This window comes from Pseudophryne corroboree, chromosome 7, assembly GCF_028390025.1.
Source record: "Pseudophryne corroboree isolate aPseCor3 chromosome 7, aPseCor3.hap2, whole genome shotgun sequence".
NCBI lineage: Eukaryota > Metazoa > Chordata > Amphibia > Anura > Myobatrachidae > Pseudophryne > Pseudophryne corroboree.
Window position 1 is genome coordinate 18,272,696 of NC_086450.1, and position 19,236 is coordinate 18,291,931.

Consider the following 19,236-nt stretch of genomic DNA (forward strand, 5'->3'; position numbering starts at 1 on the left):
TAAAAAAACTATAATAAAAACAATAAAAACAGGTAAAATCATGTAATTTTTGCCATCCAAAACCCCAAATTAGGATCCAAAATCTGAATCCCGAACCAAGGGAAGATCCAAACCGGGACTCTATTCAGATCGGTTCTCCAGGATTTGTATGGATTCGAATGTCTGGAGGACCGACCCCTACATCTCTGCACTTATGTCACAATGCTGGATGTAAAAGATTTGTTTGAAAACCATCATGTTTAGCTTCCGTCCAAAGCAGCGCAGCCCGCAATTCCGTCATGCACTTTGTCTATGTCGGCACACCCATTATGGCAGAGTTACGCTCCTTCACATCTAAGTGGAGATGCAACTGAAATGCGGTCATGTCTGGGACTTTGACGATGATGATGATGATGATGATGATAATGAGATGAAGATGTCTTGCCATGAGGCAAGTTAAAATTTGAAATAACAAATGTTCTTTCTGTACAATCATAGTACCGGGGAAACAGTTTGGTAATGAGACAGTCAGCGCTATCTACGACCTGTAACTGAACAGAGGGACGTAGTTATGTGACCGGCGGTCACGCCCGTCACCCGTACCCAACCCTGAACAGAAACTACCATAGCACCCTCTATACAGCCTTTAAGCCTATGTATTACTCACCAAAAGATGGCAAGTTCTGAAATAGTCCTGATCTCACTATTACTGCACCTACAAGATGCAATTGTGGTGATATTAGTGAGATTATTGCTATTAAAAAGTTAAAAAGTTATAGAAAATAGTTTAAACAATTGCTGACCCTGATCTGTGCTGTGTTCCTGTTCCTTATTCCAAGTAACAACCTTCGCCCGACACGTTCTGTAATAGGCGTGTTCTGAAGTGCTTGAAGCTGTTATTTCATATACATCTGTGCACGTGTAAGCTCTGTCCTATGCAATGCAATGACAATAGTGCCCTCTGCTGATAGTGCCAGGTATTGCAGGTTACAGGTCAAATATTGACTGACATTTCATATACAGAGTACCAGTAACACTTATTATTATTTATTACCAGTTATTTATATAGCACATATTCCGCAGGGCTTTACAGAGAATTGGCCATTCACATCAGTCCCTGCCCCAGTGGAGCTTACACTCTATATTCCCTACCACATGTACCCACACACACATTCATGCTAGGGTTAATTTTGTTGGGATCCAAATATACTTATCAGTATATTTTTTCGGATTGTGGGAGGAAACCGGAGTACCTGGAGGAAACCAACGCAAGTACGGAGAAAATATACAAACTCCGCACAGTTAGAGCCATAGTGGGAATCGAACCCATGACCTCAGTGCTTTGAGGCAGTAATGCTAACCACTACACCATCCATGCTGCCCTATGCTTGTCATAGCAACATATTATGCCAAGAACAGATTAATCATGATTAAATGCAATACACAGATTTGGTTGTTTATTGTGCCTAAAAATGAAAATAAAAGTATGCATTTTTTTTAAATAGATATTTTTCAATGTGAAAAATTCAGTAATTTGCAAATTGACTTACTGCACCACTGCGCATCAAAATTCCGATTCAGGTCCACTCCGTAACAGGTGCCATTTTCGTATGGGGCGCGATTCTTTCTCCACAGACGCTCCTGTGTTTAATGCCAAAATTAAACATTTTTTTGGTATGGCTTCCATTATGTTGTGTATCCTTCTGTACTGTAATTACTAATATGTCTGTCTGTGAAGGTATTACTACATGCATGGAGTCTTCTACAGTCACATGCTTAGACTACAGTGGCAAACGCAGGATTTCTAGAGAGGGGTTTCCAAATGCAATCCACAATCTCCCACTTGGCGGAACATGGAATACAGTATTAATATTTAACACAATATATGGTCTATAGTATAGGCTGTATCAAACATATTTAAATAATATAAATAAGATAAGTAATCAGGAAGAGGTTAAACATACTATAATAAATAAATACACAAATATAATGGAACCAGTACTGCACTTTCTATGCAAACATTCTCCCACCACATGGTAAGGCTCCTGTCTCTTCTTCCTGGTAGCTACTCTCTGGTCCAGTGCACTGACTGAGGGCTCAGATCCACACACAGCAAACTTGGTAGAAGAAGCTGCTCCCACTGGGCATGTGCAGCAGCTCTGCTCTGTACCATACACTGCATGATGTGGTGGCATCTCTAGTAACCGTATTATATACCATTGCTATTGTTGTTATAATTTGAGCCACTTGCCAAGAGGAGGGGGTTTCTGGGCAACCAGAACCCCCCCCCACCCCCCGCGTTTGCCTATGCACTACACTGCATATAAAGCTTATACAGAGAACATGTCATTGTAGAATGATTTCTGTCCTTCTTGCAAGGAAGTAGAAGGAAGAAATGTGTGATATTCTGGTATGACGACCTTCATACGTCACATATGTGTAGTAATTGAGGGTTCTGGACTGTTAGGGTATATTAGACCTGATTCTGCGCTGTACACAGGGCCTAATTCAGACCAGATCGCTGCTGTGTGTTTTCGCACAGCAGCCGTTTAGGTCTGAACTGAGCATGCGCCGGCGTCACAATGCATCACATGCAGCCACTTCGCCCCGGACAGCAACGACTAGCTCCCTGCCAGCGCGCAGGAGTTAAACAGACAGGGAGCTACTCGTAAAGTACAAAAGCATCGCCGCGGTGCGATGCTTTTGTACTTGTGCGGCGGGGGGGGGGGGGGGGGGGCCTGACATTCGGGGCAGACTAGCCCTGTGCTGAGTGTCCCCCCTGCATGTCGGAGTAAATGATCGTAGCCGTGCAAAATTCTGCACGGCTACGATCAACTCTGAATCAGGCCCACAAAACGGATGGTTTGCGTACAACACTGATGGTAGGCGGACTGCGCAGAGCAGGACCTGCGTCATCGCGCACAGTGTCCCCTAAGCCACAGCGCGGCGTGGTGGAACTTATTTTCCTATTGTTTTCCAACTTGTCTTTGAAACGCTTTATTGAAGATGGGGGTCATAAAAAGACGACAGTTATTCTAGCACAAAGTGACAAGGTTTAAAGTGTAACTGTGATACATACTGTGATGCCGGAATTAATAAGTCACCTTTTGTAAATGTATCTAATTGTATGTATGGATGTTCTAAAGGTGAAGATAATGATTGTAATAAAATAACATACTGTAAATAAGGTCTAAAGTTCCCTCTTTCTGAGCTTCTCTGTCTTGTCCCATAGACCTGGCAGATCTAGCCTGAGAGATGCTTCACTTTATCCTTACAGGGTAACATTTTGGTTGATTTCCCCCCCTCTGGGCACTAAGCATACCTTACCTGTTTTCTGTATCATTTCCATAGTGCATCTATCCGGATTTTATGTTGTTTTTTAAGACTAGACTTTGGTAGTTTTTGAAATAAACATTATGGGCTGATTCTGAGGTAAGAGTAAAGTAAAACAGAGCAAGATCTATGGCCCTCATTCCGAGTCGTTCGCTCGGTATTTTTCATCGCATCGCAGTGAAAATCCGCTTAGTACGCATGCGCAATATTCGCACTGCGACTGCGCCAAGTAATTTTACAATGAAGATAGTATTTTTACTCACGGCTTTTTCATCGCTCCGGCGATCGTAGTGTGATTGACAGGAAATGGGTGTTACTGGGCGGAAACATGGCGTTTTAGGGGCGTGTGGATGAAAACGCTACCGTTTCCGGAAAAAACGCAGGAGTGGCCGGAGAAACGGGGGAGTGTCTGGGCGAACGCTGGGTGTGTTTGTGACGTCAAACCAGGAACGACAAGCACTGAACTGATCGCACAGGCAGAGTAAGTGTGGAGCTACTCAGAAACTGCTAAGAAGTTTGTAATCGCAATATTGCGAATACATCGGTCGCAATTTTAAGAAGCTAAGATTCACTCCCAGTAGGCGGCGGCTTAGCGTGTGTAACTCTGCTAAAATCGCCTTGCGACCGATCAACTCGGAATGAGGGCCTATACCTGTAACTGTGCACCTGGGTAACACCGTGCGCGGGTAACACAAGGCGTGCAGGCTGCAAATACATGTCTTATGTCGGCATGCAGGGTAAATACTGTCTGCTTCTGCATGTAGCCGACAAATGCTGGACATAGTGGCATATATATAATGGTGCTGCAACCATATACATATATTACCACTCCGAAGTCAGCACAACCGGCAGAAATCACCAGGAAAATGGCGTGGCGGATATTTTCCCAGTGATTCGCGCATGCACAGAACAGATGTCCCTGGGAACAAGGCACGGACGCCATGTTCCTGAGGACCTGCACATGCGCGGTAGACTCTAGCGCAAAGCCGGAGTCTCCTGCGCTTACAGAGAGGAAGTGGTCCAATCGGATCCTGGACACAGGCCCTCTCCTCTCCGAAACCACTCCTGGTTGGACAGTTTTACAATCACACTGCAATGTAGAGTTGAGTTTGGACATGACCATTCTGAAATCTACATCTCTCAATGCAATGCAGGAAACATTCACCCTATGTATTATTTATAATGCACTTTCCGCTGTTAGTGGAGTGTAAGAGCATTAGTTGTGTGTGAGCCTTTACAGATAACCAGAGCAGTAACTAGATGTGTGCCGATGGTGCCTTGCCCACAGCGCAAATGCACTGAGGGCACACAATCGAGCATCTCACCTGCTAGCTCCGAGCCCAAACTGCTGAAGGCCGCAGCGGCGTCTGTGCAGCCTTCTCAATGGCCCAGCCCCCCTCTCCTGCAATATGGAAGCCGCTGCCACACACCAGACTCCTGCTGCTGAAGCCGTCACCCGCCCTCCCGTGTCCCCGTGAAGCTGCCACCGCCAGCCCGCAACAGCACATAAGTGACTACACTACACTACACTACACTATATTACACTACACTTCACTCCAGTGCACTACACTACACTATATTACACTACACTTCACTACAGTACATTACACTACACTACACCACAGTACACTTCACTACACTACACTACACCCTAAGGGTAGGAGGGGGTGTAAGGGGGACTGGCTGCCGTACTGTGTTAAAGGGGGAAAGGGGGACTCTGCCTGCCATAAGGTGTAAAAGGGGGACTCTGTCTGATGTAATATGTAAAGGGAAACGCTCTCTGCCGTAATGTGTAAAAAAGGGGACGCTGTCTGCCGTAATGTGTAAAAAAGGGGGATGCTGTCTGACGTAATGTGTCAAAGGGGCTCTACCTGGTGTAGTGGCGCTACTGTGCGGCGTAATTTGAATAATGGAGACTACTGTGCACCATTATATGAATTGGTATTATTTTGTGGCCACACCCCTTTCCAGTGAAGTCACGCCCCTATATTTTTTGCGCTCGGCTACGGTGCGCACTGCCGCCGGTTTGCATTAAGGGAGGGCGCCGATGCCGTTTCTTGCACACAGCGCTAAAATGTCTAGTTATGGCACTGCAGATAACTACTGTATAGTGGTTAGAAGAACCCGCTGAGGGTAAATTTACTAAGACGGGAGTTCTATTTAAGATGGGATGTTGCAACTAATCAGATTCCAGGTATTATCTTCTAGCAGGTGCTAGATAAATGAGTAGGCTGTGATTGGATGCTTTGGGCAACATCCCATCTTAAAAAGAACCCCCATCTTTGTAAATTTACCCCGTTGTGTCTATATTTTGCGGCACACCCTTACATGTGTAGTTCTAGACTACGGCTGGGACCTGTCCTGCAAATTATCTATCATTCATTACACAGGCAAAACATTCATGCAGTCTATGTGGGACTTTGAGGCCAATCATGAAATCACTATACTGTATGCTGCAGTTTGCACAACATTCTACAGATTATCAGACCAGCGAGGACTGTGTAAAGTGCAAGTCATGTGTCCTCTGCAGCTTATACACCATTTAAGGAGTATTTTTCCTCTTGATGGAACCTTGAATTCTGGCAGGTAGACAAATACTGTAGGTGTGTTAGGATAAGTTCTCTGCACTTCCATGATTTGCACTTATCAGAAATTAAATTACCATTTGTATATGCAAATAAAAAACATGATTATTGAAACGTCCCACCAGGAAATGGTACTTCTCCCTGGGCTTATGTTTAGGAGTAACTGCAATAAGCATTTTCACTAGGAAACGCCCTGATAAGATTTGATTTCGTAGTAGAATTAAGATGGTTATCTACAGAGACAGTAGCCGGTACCTCATACTGCGGCTCCTGTAATACGACTAAGGGGGGAATTCAATTAGCAGCAGGAAAAATACATTACAGAGGCTAACTGTTCCCCAGGGGGTAATTCAATTATCCCCAATAGGCGGCACCATCTGGGATTTTGCTTAACCTGCCCAGAGGTAGGAAACCCAAAATGTGTGATAAGTGCCATTTTTTTTGCGCCAGTTTCACAGCTATGAATTAAATCCCCCCCCTAAATCTTACATTCTCCTCACTACAATGCAATTTCTGGTCTGTCTCTTCTGCTTTGTCTTACCGTTGTCCATGAGTAAATATAGCCATCGATGTTAAATACAGGAACAACGTAGAAGTCTACTTCTCTAAGGACCTTGTTGAGCAAAGCATCAGTCTGGTGTTTAGTAACAATCTGTAGAATACAGCACGAGTACAAATGAATGATCTTTTATAGTATTACATTTCTATGAAAAAAACCTAACGTATCTGCTGAAATGATCCGCTTCTGCAGCAGGAATAATGGACGTATCACAATTGCTTATATGTAGATGCGTTTGTTGCGTTGTATTAGTTGCTAAATATCTGAGGGGGAATGTATCAAAACTTGGAGAGAGATAAATTACCAACCAATCGCTTCCTGTCATGTTACAGTCTGTGTTTGAAAAATGAGTTAGTAGCTGATTGGATGGTACTTTCTCTCTCTCCAAGGCATAGTACCAATGTCGGACTGGGATATGAAGGGCCCACCGGGGGGATGCAGTTATAGGGGCCAATACTTAGGGGTGTGGCCAGCTTACAAAGGGGGTGTGGCCAGTTTCCACAGAGGCTTGAAATACACAATAGTTTAGTGCAGTGTAATGCAACATATCCACCATGTATAATACAAGTGCACAGACTGGAACCTGATCCCTAGAGGAAGGAGTGGGTCCTCAGGCAGTGGGGCCTACCGGTGGTTTCCCTGGTACCCCTGTGGGCCAGTCCGACCCTGCATAGTACAGAGACCCCAAAATCCCAAGGGATATCTGGCAAGACTGAGCAGAGGATAATGAGTGACATGACTGCGATACTGCAGATTTGCCAACTGGGCTCTGGTAAGCTTTCCTCATTTAGGGACCAAGGGGTCTATTCATAAAGCAGTGAAAAGTGTGGAGAAGTGAGCCAGTGGAGAAGTTGCCCATGGCAACCAATCAGCATTGAGGTAACATTTATAATTTGCATACTATACAATTGTACGAAGCTTCTGATTGGTCGCCATGGGCAACTTCTCCACAGGCTCACTTCTCCACTCTTTTCACTGCTTCATAAATAGACCCCCAACTCAGTTATAACATGACATATATTGGAATTTGTTACAGCAAACTGTTGATTAACTATTGAAGCAATCCTGTGTGATGCTGCTTGTGACGGGGGTGCGTGTCTTGTCTATGCTTGCTCCGGGGGTATGTGATATAGAAAAGAAATTCCTTAGAGAGATCTCCTGTGTGGGAAAAGACAACCTTGTTAAATCCCATAAGGAACTTCCTTCCTGGTGTTTCTACGGGTGTGGTATGGAGAGTCGACAGTGTCTAGGTCAACCACTATTGGTTGACAGTAAGTAGGTCAACGTGGGTTCTAGGTCAACAGGGACTCTAGGTCAACATGTTCTAGGTTGACATGACATAAGGTCAACATGAGTTTTTTCACTTTTTTTGGTGTTGTTTTTTCCGTACAGTGACCAGGAACGCCAATTAGTGCACCATGTCCCCTCGCATGGCTGGCTTCGCTGGCCATGCTTCGAGCAAGGTGCCTCACTGCGCTCGGCCCAGGTCACCGTTCCCAATTGTAGTCCATGTGGGTCATAAAGTATGAAAAAGTAAAAAAATATTTTTTTTTAAAGAAAAACTCATGTCGACCTTTAGTCATGTCGACCAAGAACATGTCGACCTAGAATCTATGTCGACCTAGAAACCATGTAGACATACTTACTGTCGACCAATAGTGGTCGACCTAGGCAATGTTGAACTAAGTCTTGTCGACCTAGAGACCGGATCCCGTTTCTGCTTTGTCTATTCATATTTGGTTTCCTCTTTTTTGATTTCTGCATGGGACCTCAGTGTGACTTTCCTCAGATTATAATATTCTTGGGTTTTATAAGAATGTATGACTATTGCATCTGTCAGGCCATCATGGCATCCTTGTGCTATCTCTGGACTATTGCATTATACAGTCATATACAGTGCCTGTGTTTGTTACTTATGCGTTTTCCTGATAACCAAGTTCTACCAATTGGTGTAGCTACTACCTTAGGGGCAGATTTATTAAGCTTGGTGAAGTGATAAAGTGGAAGGTGATAAAGGACCAGCCAATCAGATTTTAACTTCCATGTCACAGGCTGGGTTTGAAAAATGACAGTTAGGAGCTGACTGGCTGGTCCTTTATCACCTTCCACTTTATCACTTCACCAAGCTTAATAAATCTGCCCCTTAGTGTTATATTTTGTTTATTTTGTGTTATATTTTAGAATGTAAACGCAATACAAAAATTACTAAAAAAAAAAAAAAAAAATCTCATAAGGACAACCCTAGTACCCTCAGGTTAATTTGTCATCACGTTACAATCAGAGACTGTCCCACTGAACACCCTCCGGGCCTGATTCAGAGGAGGACGCAGTGTTAATGTTGCATGCCGATGCTTTATATCTGCACCAGCCTCTGAGCCGCACCGCGCATGCGACGCAATCTAGTGCATTATGACAGAGTCGCAGTAGAGATGTGGACGCCCGGTAGCAGAAATATAAGGGGTGTTCCTGGATGCTGATTGGGAGGTAATGAGGGGGGGGGTGGGCAGCTAGACCAACACATGGAGATGTTGCGTCTACAGATGGTGACAGTAGGCCTCCAACCTTGCACATTCGCATAGACTAGAGACGCAGACGTGACTGCAACAAAAGATGGACAGTGGGTGAGCGTCTAAGTCCACATCTGAATCAGCGCCTGGGTTTCTGTATAACGTCTGGTCGGCCAAGTGCTGGCGGAAAAATAGTCTTGGACTGAATAACGAGCTATTGCCCATAGGTGGTAATCTCACTGAAATGCCCCTTTACAATACACATATGCAGTATATGACTTACCTCCTTTACAAACCACTGACAGAAAGCCACGGAGACCCATTCTCTGGCATGAAAGCCGCAGTCTATAAACATGATTTTCTTCTTCTTGTCCGACGGCCATCCAATCTGCAAACACATTACCGTTTACTACTGTGATACTACTGCCATTCGCATGTAACACACAGGCCACTCCACAAACAGTCCAGACTGCATTGTCCGGATCATGCTCCCCAAATGGTGCGTCGATGACTACAAAATGCGGTTTAAGACTGAGAGTATCCGGATGATAGACCTACAATGTCTAGGTAGACAGTCAACCAGTAGACACCATATGGTCGACAGGTACACAAGGTTGGCAGATGAAAATTCGACAGGTTCAAAAGTTCAAAGAAGGTCGACGCACAAACGGTCTATACATGTTTTTTTGGGGTAGTCACATGTTTTCCTAACATTAAACACAATAGTACTAAAAGTACTGATACAGCGCTAAAAATAAATCTATGCAGACAGGTGGAAAGGATCAATCAACAATTTAATAAAAATTGAAAAATAAAAAATGGGTATAATAATGTCTAGATGACAATTAATAGGCACCAATGCACATGGAGAGCAGTTAAAGGGCCATGGCTCGTTTAAAAAGCCAAATAGAATCAGCAACAGTACAGGGATTTTCTAATATCCAGTGGTTGGTGGACCTCAGTTTTCCTTTAACCATAAAAGATGTACGTCTCTCCACAAATAGTTACCAATCCTGGAGGTACAAATGCAGGCTTCCCTGATGATATCTCAGCAAATGAGGATGTAAGCACATCAGTTGAAGGGAAATGGGTTAGTCCTCCATTAGCAGTAGGATGGTTGTGGAGGAATGGTTCCAAGCTTCTTTAAAGGTCCACCGTCCAAATGATCCTGGATGATATGTGTCCCAGTGTCCAGCAAGTAGGTTCTTACGCGTTTCGCTGTCTTCATGGGCAGCTTTATCAAAGGTTTTCCTAACATTTGCTTGATTTACTGTCCGCATGGAGAACTATTGGAAATGGGATCCTGGCCAAAGTGTGGCAAGTGAAGTGAGCCCGCAAGGGTAGACGTTTGTACTGATGGTGGTCACAGAACATAAAATATACAAGAGCTAGCCAACAAAGCAAAAAACATGTGTCAACCATTTTTGTGTTGACTGTTGTCATGATGACCTAGTCGACCTTAAATGCTGTCATCCTTTGTACCTGTCGTCCTAATGCAAGTCAACCATATGTGGCCGACCTACTGCATTGAATGTCTACCTAGACATTGTAGATCCATTATACCACAACCACGACTTAGGTAGAAGTTGGGATTTCCATAACTTTCAGTTGCCAGTGAATAAACATCACAGCGATTTTAGAAGAAAAAAGAGTTAGGGGCAGACGTCTCAAGCCTTGGAGAGAGAAAGTGGAGAAGTTGCTCAAATCAACCAATTAGCTTCTGTCATTTATCTAGCACTGTCTTTGAAATGACAGTTGTAAGCTGATTGGTTGGTTTAGGACACTGCTCCACTTTACCTCTTCTACAAAACTTGATATATCCCTCACTTAAGAAGATGTATTATAAACTCACCTTAAAGTAGTATATTGATCGCCGTTCATATGTGCTTCCCAAGTAAAGCTTTGTCACCAGGTCACTATGCTTCAGCTTAATCTCTTCCATCCAATCATAGATCTGCAATAAGGACACCACCAGCAAGTGCCGATTACAGTCAGTCTAGCTTATTTCAAAGAACTTGGGGCATTTATAAAACACCAGCATTCTGCATAGTGCAATACAATCTGCAAGGGACACATGCTGAAAGTACACCAATAAAAATGGGTTTAAGAAGATGCTATGCATAAGAGCTAGCAATCTACAGGGTGTTGAAGCTGGAGAGCGCTACAGCACATACTCCATTATGGCTTCTTCAAGGAGGCTTCAATCATTATCCAAGATGACCACCGTTTGTGGTTCTAAGCATGTATAGTACCATCTTTTTACTGTATCAGAGCACCACAGTGGGAGATATATGTCTTCCCCTGCTGTCATCGCTATCCATAGCGTCTTTGGAGATGCTGAGGCCACTTCTACTTTATTCCCCCCCCCCCCCCTCTTACCCTGATACAGTTACCATCTGGTAACCTGTATGCTCCACTCAATGACAAATGTCTTTCTAAGCATTATTGTGATCACGGTTGTACAAATCTCATTGCTGCCGAATAAACCCCCCAACTGGCTTAGTACCGGGATTCTGCGGGGGGGGGGGGGGGGGGGGTGTACACACATATTTCATAACAGGAAAGAGGGATACAAGGTAGACAGGAACAAGTTTATTCATGGAGTTCAAAACAGCTCTGGAATTAGGGCATAGCTTGCGATGGGGAGATAATCTAGGTGCAAAACTTAAGATTCATTTGCTTTTTAAATTTGGCCCCAAGTTCCGCCATGTGGCTGAAACTTATGAATAACGTACAGTGATAACTAAGAGCAATACAGGGAAAGCCTCTATGAAGGCATGAGCATGAAAGAGTCATAGTTTAAGGTTGAGAAGTTGGAAGAAAGACTTATCTGGCGTACAGTATTTAGAAGATTTCTCTTGAACTTTCCCATTCACATGGAAGTAATTGGAGAAGTCCTAGGATCAGATGTTCTCAAACCCGGTCCTCAAGGCACCTCAATGGTTCAGGTTTTAAGTATATCCATGCTTGGTCACAGGAGACTTAATTAGCACCTCAGCCACTTTGATTCCACCATTGTGCTGAGCCATGGATATACCTAAAACCTGGACCATTGGGGTGCCTTGAGGACCGCGTTTGAGGACCTCTGCTTAGGATGATTGCAGTTGTTAATAGATAGAGTACTATGAGATGAAGTATATGTACAATGGAGTAATGAGGTAGCGTGTGAGAATGGTTCTATGACGCTGCCTTGTATTCTAGCCCTAGAGGTAGTGGAGGCAAGGAATGCCAGATGGGGTAGGTGGAGATTACGCAGTTGGTGAGGTGAAGCATTGGGACAGCATCATCCCTAGTGCACTGTAGCATGCACAGTCTCTGTTATATGACCATCTCCCACAAACAGTTATAGTAGAAAAGCTGACACATATAGAGAAGAACTTGCTGGCTTTGAGATGTTCTACTAGTAAAAGTGGTACAATGTGGTCAGATGTTGGATAAGAGCAGGGCCTTAAGGTGTGCAAGCTGCATGGAAGGCAAAGTGGGCGGCACTGTCGTGCCTGTATTTGTCTTGCAGGGTTCCTGGAATGCCTCCCCCTCTCGGCGGCAGTGCCCATGACCCCACCATAAACTGGGTTAACTTACTGTGGGTGTCCTCTGCTAAGCTTTTCGGAAGGGTGCTATCTGCCGGCGGTAAGAGGTCACTTTCATCCATATGCAAAACATAGCATTATGTTCTGGCAGGTCAGAAATGATATCAATACAATATAGAGGTAGGAAAGGCCATCTTTGGGAAGGAGCTCCCAGATTTGTAGGTGGGTGCACAGCCCCCCCTCATCTCCCACTCAGGTGCTGAGGTGGGTTTGTTCTATACATTCAATGGGAAAGTATATTACAGATTACTGCTGAAGTAATATTTCTGTAATAAAAATAGATAAAGCAGTGTTGATGTCCCCTCACTTATGATTAAAAAGGACAAGAAGAAAAATGTAAAAGTTTAAGGCAGAAATGCATCAAGGCTTTAGGGGTCTATTTACTAAGCCTTGGAGAGAGGTACAGTGAATGAAGATAAAGTATCAGCCAATAAGCTCTTAACTGCCATGTTGCAGGCTGTGTTTGAAAAAAGACAATTAGGAGCTGATTGGCTGGTACTTTAGCTCCGCCGACGTTATCTCCCACCAAGGCTTTAGTACATAGACCCCATCATAGAGAGATACTGTGAAGTGGAGAAGTTGCCCAAACCAGCCAATCTGCTTCTGTCATTGATCTGGCACAGTCTATGAAATGACGGTTAGCAGCTGATGGGTTGCTATGGACAACTGCTTCCCTTCAGCTCTCTCCAGGGCTTGATACATCTCACCTTAAATGCAAGAGGCATAGGTCCCATGTGCATTTCCAGGGGGGCACTTGAAAACCTGCTACGCTGGGTGCAGAATTAATTTCTGGGTTCTAAGACAGACAAGCGCTCACTTCCTCAGCAATATTCCGTTCCTACCTCATCCATTGGGTGATACTCTGTATAGACATAATTTTCCAAGGACACGGCCTTCGTGTTTTTCTTAGAAGTTATGGTTTTGTCTATTGACTGCTGCACATCATTGATCAGTACGCTAGAAAGAAACAACATTAACGTCAGAAATACGTTTGCGATGACATTTTGAAATGTAATAAGTATTGCCGGCTGGCAGTTAATGAATACATCAGACCGTGTGGTGAACGTGCTAATGTGGTCTCTTCAATGCCGCAAACAATCCACTAGCAAGATGGGGATGGACCCAGATACCGGGGTGTGTTTAAATCAGGGAGGTGTGGCCATACCGCATACAATAAAAAGTAGAAAAAAAACTATCTCCTCTCAGAGTCCCTGTCTCCTAGTGAAACACTGCTTAGTAATCACAGATGTTCCCTTATCATAAATATATGAGCTGATACAGTTCATTAAATCCTGACGCGTTTCACTATTATATAAATAATTTCTTCAGGGAAATCAGAGACCATTTTATAAAGTCAATGCAAATATCATAGTCAACAACTGCAAGGCTGATTCTGAATTGGGAGCAATGCAATATGAAAGGAGAAGCTCTGCACCGCGGCAAATCCATGCGGCACTGCGGGTGGGTACGGGGAGGGTGCGCCCATCCGCACAAGGCAGCCATATTCATTTGAATAGTTCATGTATCTTCTTAACCCCTTAACATGGTGTAGTCAGATGTGATGCGACCGGAGCCAGGAGTACATTTCCTGGCCACGTAACATGCTGCCCCGCACTGAGCAACCGCTTGTAGATGAGGATATCCGATCTGATCTTCCCTGGGTCCCCGGACCATTGCATTGATGCGGCAGTCTTTGACGGCCGACATGACTGCTGAATCACTGAATCGCACCCCAGAATGCTGTGTGGCCGGCATTCTGGGGAACATGTGCCAGGGATCACTCTGCTGGGAGGGGAAGATCATAACTCCTCTCCCGGCACTATTTGGCTGATCTCTGCAAGTGCACAGATCGGCTGCATGGGGGGGGGGATGGAGGGGGGGGCTGATCATGGGGGTAACAAAGCACCCCCAGGCATGTATTTTTTAAATAAAATATTTTAATATATTTTTTAATATACCTTGTACATTTTATTAAGTGATTTAAAAAAAAACCCTGACAATTTCTAAGTGGCTTTGTGGAGGAAATATTGGGGGTCATTCCGAGTTGTTCGCTCGCTAGCTGTTTTTTAGCAGCCGTGCACATGCTATGCCGCCTCCCACTGGGAGTGTATTTTAGCTTAGCAGAAGTGCGAACGAAAGGATCGCAGAGCGGCTACAAAAAAAATGTATGCAGTTTCAGACCTACTCACTTCAGACTATTCAGTTCCTGGTTTGACATCACAAACATGCCCTGCGTTCTCCCAGCCATGCCTGCGTTTTTCCTGGCACACCTGCGTTTTTTCGAACACTCCCTGAAAATGGTCAGTTGACACCCAGTAACGCCCTCTTCATGTCAATCACTCTGCGGCCAGCAGTGCGACTGAAAGACTTCGCTAGACCTTGTGTGAAACTACATAAGCCGTTGTGAAAGTACATTGCGTGTGCGCATTGGGCCGCATACGCATGCGCAGAACTGCCGTTTTTCTGCATCATCGCTGCACAGCGAACATTTTCAGCTAGCGATCAACTCGGAATGACCACCATTGTCAATTAAGTGGTTCATTATTGCGCACTGTTTCTGTGTGTGAATAATTATAATTGACACGGGGGTGGGGGGGGGTGCCTCCGCTGGCAGCCCAAATGATGTATACAGGAACATAGAGGGAATGGCAGTACTCCTACTGCCACAAAACTTGAGTTATAATCTTTTCATTATTTTGCTAATATGAGCCAATAAATTGGGTTTTTAATTTTATCTAATTAATTAATAAAAAATATATTTGAAATTTAGTGTGCTTCAACCTAGCAACTTCATTCCCTTGGCGTGCCTGTCCTGGACAGATGTAAAACATGCAGAGAGATTTAGAGTGGTCAGAGGCACGTCCTAGCCAAATTCTAAACTGCAGCGTAAAAATAAAGACGTTGCCCAGTGTGAGGTCAGGCCCCAGTGACTAGTGGCACCCCACCGTAAGACAAGGCTGAGCCTTTTTTGCCTGTATCAGCACCCCCCTTGTCGTGCGCAACGCCACAGTGGTATGCCAGGGCTGTTCCACGGCCGCAGTCCATCCCTGGCCCTAACAATGTTCATAACCTTATATTACTAATCACAGGTTTTTTCCTTTATAGTTCATTTAATGTGTTTTTGGAGATGGGACTGTTACAGAGTACTGGTACTGTACAGAGGGCGCAATTCAGAGACGTATTCATGACCTCGCAGCTGCCAATTAGTATGCAGCAGCTTTGCAAAAATATGCTCATGTTGCAGCTGCCGGGGTTTGAAATGAAACGCCCCCTGGAGGCGTCTGAGACGTGCTGCTTATGTTGATGCACCTACGTTCTGAGTCAAAAGCCGGTGTAAGCGGTCACGCACCCCTGAAATTATTGCGAGACACCTGCGTTTGCATTCCCCCTCCATCCCTTTAACTCATCGTAGCGCGTACTACCAGTCGATCACTTTACAGGTAAATCCTCGCTGTGGCCGCTGTCACATGACCATCACGCATGTGCAGTAGCAAAAAGTTGCCACACAACTTACAACATTAAACATTGCCACCATCTCTGAATCAGGCCCACGGTACTTTAGAAGGGGGGCTCACATTTCTGGAAACCTTTACAAGTATATATATAATGGTAGATGCTCAATCAGCTTAATGATATCATTCAGGTGCTCGAAAGGGAGGGGTATTTCTAAGCAAGAAAAAAGAGAGACATTGTTTTCCCCAGCACCCTGGATGATAACAGTAACCAGATATAAATCCCACATGAAATTAGAATTCAGAGATCTTGGTTACACATATTTGCGCAAATGTGTGACTAAGCCCCAAAGGCGCATGAAGGCATCGAAGTATATTTGGGGTCCGCTATGGACCCCAAATATACAGAGACACCTTGATGTGGCTTTGGGGCTTAGTCACACCTTTGCACAAATATGTGTAACCAAGATCTCTGAAATTCCAATATTATGTGGGATTTATATCTGGTTACTGTTGTCATTCAGGGTGCTGGGGGAAACAATGTCAACCTTTACAAGTAACAAGCATGAGAAAAGCCAGAACTTACGTATATGGAATGTCATTCTGGAGAAGCTTATCCTTCACTGGTTTAACATAAGAAGATGGGATTCGGACATGGACCCGGCTTCCTTGGTGAATTCCTTCCGGAGATTGAGGCTTCCACAAATCCAGCTAACACAATAGTTATTGGTCAGAACAGAAACTGTAGCAGCTCACACATAAAGCAAACATACGGCAAGTTACACACTTTATTATCTATGACAAATAACCACACGCAGTCATTGAATTACACGATCCTCCAGGCTTCTGCCTTGTGACATTATTGCTGTGTTTATATCTCATCAGAAATATGAAAAAGGGGATGGATCATTGGGTCGACCCTTACTAGGTCAAGTCATTAGGGCAACCACTATTGGTTGACAGTGACTAGGTTGACACCTGAAATAGGTCGACATGGACATGGGGTCAACACGAAAAAGGTTGACGTGAGTTTTTGGAGTTTTTTTGGTGTCATTTTCCTCGTAAAGAGACCAGGAACCCCAATTAGGGCACAGTGTCCCCTCGAATGGTGAGCGATGGTACAGGTTACTATTTCCAATCGTAGTCCAAGTTGATAGTAAAGTAAGAAAAGGTTGAAAATATTAAATAAAAAATGTGAAAACTCATGTCGACCTTTTCATGTGTTGACCTTTGCCATGTTGACCTACTGACCACATTAACCTAATGACCATGTCAACCGAATGCATGTCGACCTAAAGACAGGATACCTATGAAGACTTCTATGCTGCAGGTACAGTGGCATTTCCTCGCCCCTGGGTAATAGACCGCTCCCAGAAGCAACCACACAGTGTGCCTGTAGCGGGTTCCACCCCCTAACCTTTGCCATCTTTCATGTGTATGAATCTTTTCTGCAAGCTCCATCTTCCAAAAATATCACTCAAAAGATGGCACCAAAAAGTAAGGGAGAGGGTACTGCATGGAGGTAGGTGGCTCTATATAGAGGACACTCACATCATTAAGACATCTCTGTCAGGTTTAACCCAATATCTAACGAACTGCTGTAATGAGTAATAAGCACCTTATGCTAGGTACACACCTGAACGATGGATTGGCCGTCTGCCCAACAGGCCAACCAATCCATCGATTTGGTAAGTGTTCTGCATGCATGATATATGTAGAGAGAGTAACATAGTAACATAGTAATTGAGGTTGAATAGAGGCAAATTGCCCATCATGTTCAACCCGTATTAAATTGTGATGATTCTAACATACCCGCTAAAGTAATGTTTTATGACTAGTTATCAACTATAATTCATATTACCCCTGGATTAACCACTTTATTATTTTAAATATTATAACCTTGGATATCATTTTTATTCAGAAATGCATCCAATTCTTTTTAAAATCCATTTACAGAGTCCGCCATTACCACCTTCCCTGGCAGGGAATTCCAAATCCTTATTGCCCTAACAGTGAAGAACCCTTTCCTCCGTTGCGTTTGGAACTTTCTCTCCTCCAGTCGCAGCGAGTGCCCATGTGTCCTAAACTGTGTTCGTTTAATAAATAATTCCTCTGATAACTCTTTGTGATGTCCCTTTACATATTTGAAGATATTAATAATATCTCCTCTTAGGCGCCTCTTTTCTAGTGTATACATATTCAACCTAGTAAGCCATTCCTCACAATCCAGTCCCTCTAGCCCTTTAATCAATTTAGTAGCTCGCCTTTGAACCCTTTTGAGTTCACCGATATCTTTTTTATACACTGGTGCCCAAAATGTAACACAATATTCCAGGTGCGGATGTACCAATGATTTATACAGCGGCAGGATTACATCCGAGTCCCTTGTCTTAATTCCCCGTTTTATGCACGCTAGCACCTTACTTGCCTTCTTTACTGTGCTTTGACATTGTGTATGGTTATTAAGCCTATTATCAAAGAGTACCCCCAAATCTTTTTCCAACTCTGTTTCCCCTAGACGTTCCACATTTAATATGTAGGCTGCAAGTTTGTTTTTAGTCCCAAAATGCATAACCTTGCATTTGTCTGTATTGAACCTCATTTTCCATTTAGACGCCCAGAATTCAAGTTTAGATAAGTCATTCTGCAGAGACTCCACATCTATTTCCGAATTAATTACCTTACACAGTTTAGTATCATCTACAAAGCTTGACACTGTGCTTTTGAGTCCTATTCCTAGGTCATTGATAAATATGTTGAACAGTAGTGGTCCGAGTATGGACCCTTGTGTGTTTTCACTGACTACTGGGAACCTGGTTGAGGATTTCCTGTTGACCACTACACGCTGTACTCTGCTGTCCAGCCAGTTACTTATCCATATGCAAATAGTTTTTCCTAGGTCAAGCTCCTTTAATTTGATGATCTGTCCCCTGTGAGGCACTGTATCGAAGGCTTTTGCAAAATCTAGGTAGACAACATCCACTACTTTTCCCTGATTAAGATTATTGCTCACTTCCTCGTATAAGCTAATTAAGTTAGTTTGACATGATCTGTCCCTCACAAACCCATGCTGGTTCTTGCTAATAATCATAGCGTTCTGTAGATACTCCTGTATGCTGTCCCTTAGAATATCTTCCAATATTTTCCCACTATAGATGTCAAACTAACCGGTCTGTAGTTACTCGGATGATTTTTGGATCCCTTTTTAAATAATGGCACTACCTCAGATAT

The 19,236-nt window shown here is 43.8% G+C and overlaps 1 protein-coding gene across 1 annotated transcript in view; it reads right to left on the minus strand.

Annotated features, from left to right (window-relative positions):
* The window catches only part of LOC134943983 (carboxypeptidase O-like), a 37,452-nt gene that overhangs the window by 14,128 nt on the left and 4,088 nt on the right, over nt 1-19,236 (minus strand). The window contains exons 2-9 of the mRNA XM_063932532.1: nt 18,686-19,031; nt 16,592-16,716; nt 13,396-13,510; nt 10,816-10,917; nt 9,247-9,351; nt 6,439-6,549; nt 1,530-1,620; nt 647-694 (exon numbers count right to left, since the gene is read on the minus strand). Coding sequence (XP_063788602.1) covers nt 647-694; nt 1,530-1,620; nt 6,439-6,549; nt 9,247-9,351; nt 10,816-10,917; nt 13,396-13,510; nt 16,592-16,716; nt 18,686-19,031 — 1,043 coding nt within the window. The remainder of the gene's footprint in view (nt 1-646; nt 695-1,529; nt 1,621-6,438; nt 6,550-9,246; nt 9,352-10,815; nt 10,918-13,395; nt 13,511-16,591; nt 16,717-18,685; nt 19,032-19,236) is intronic.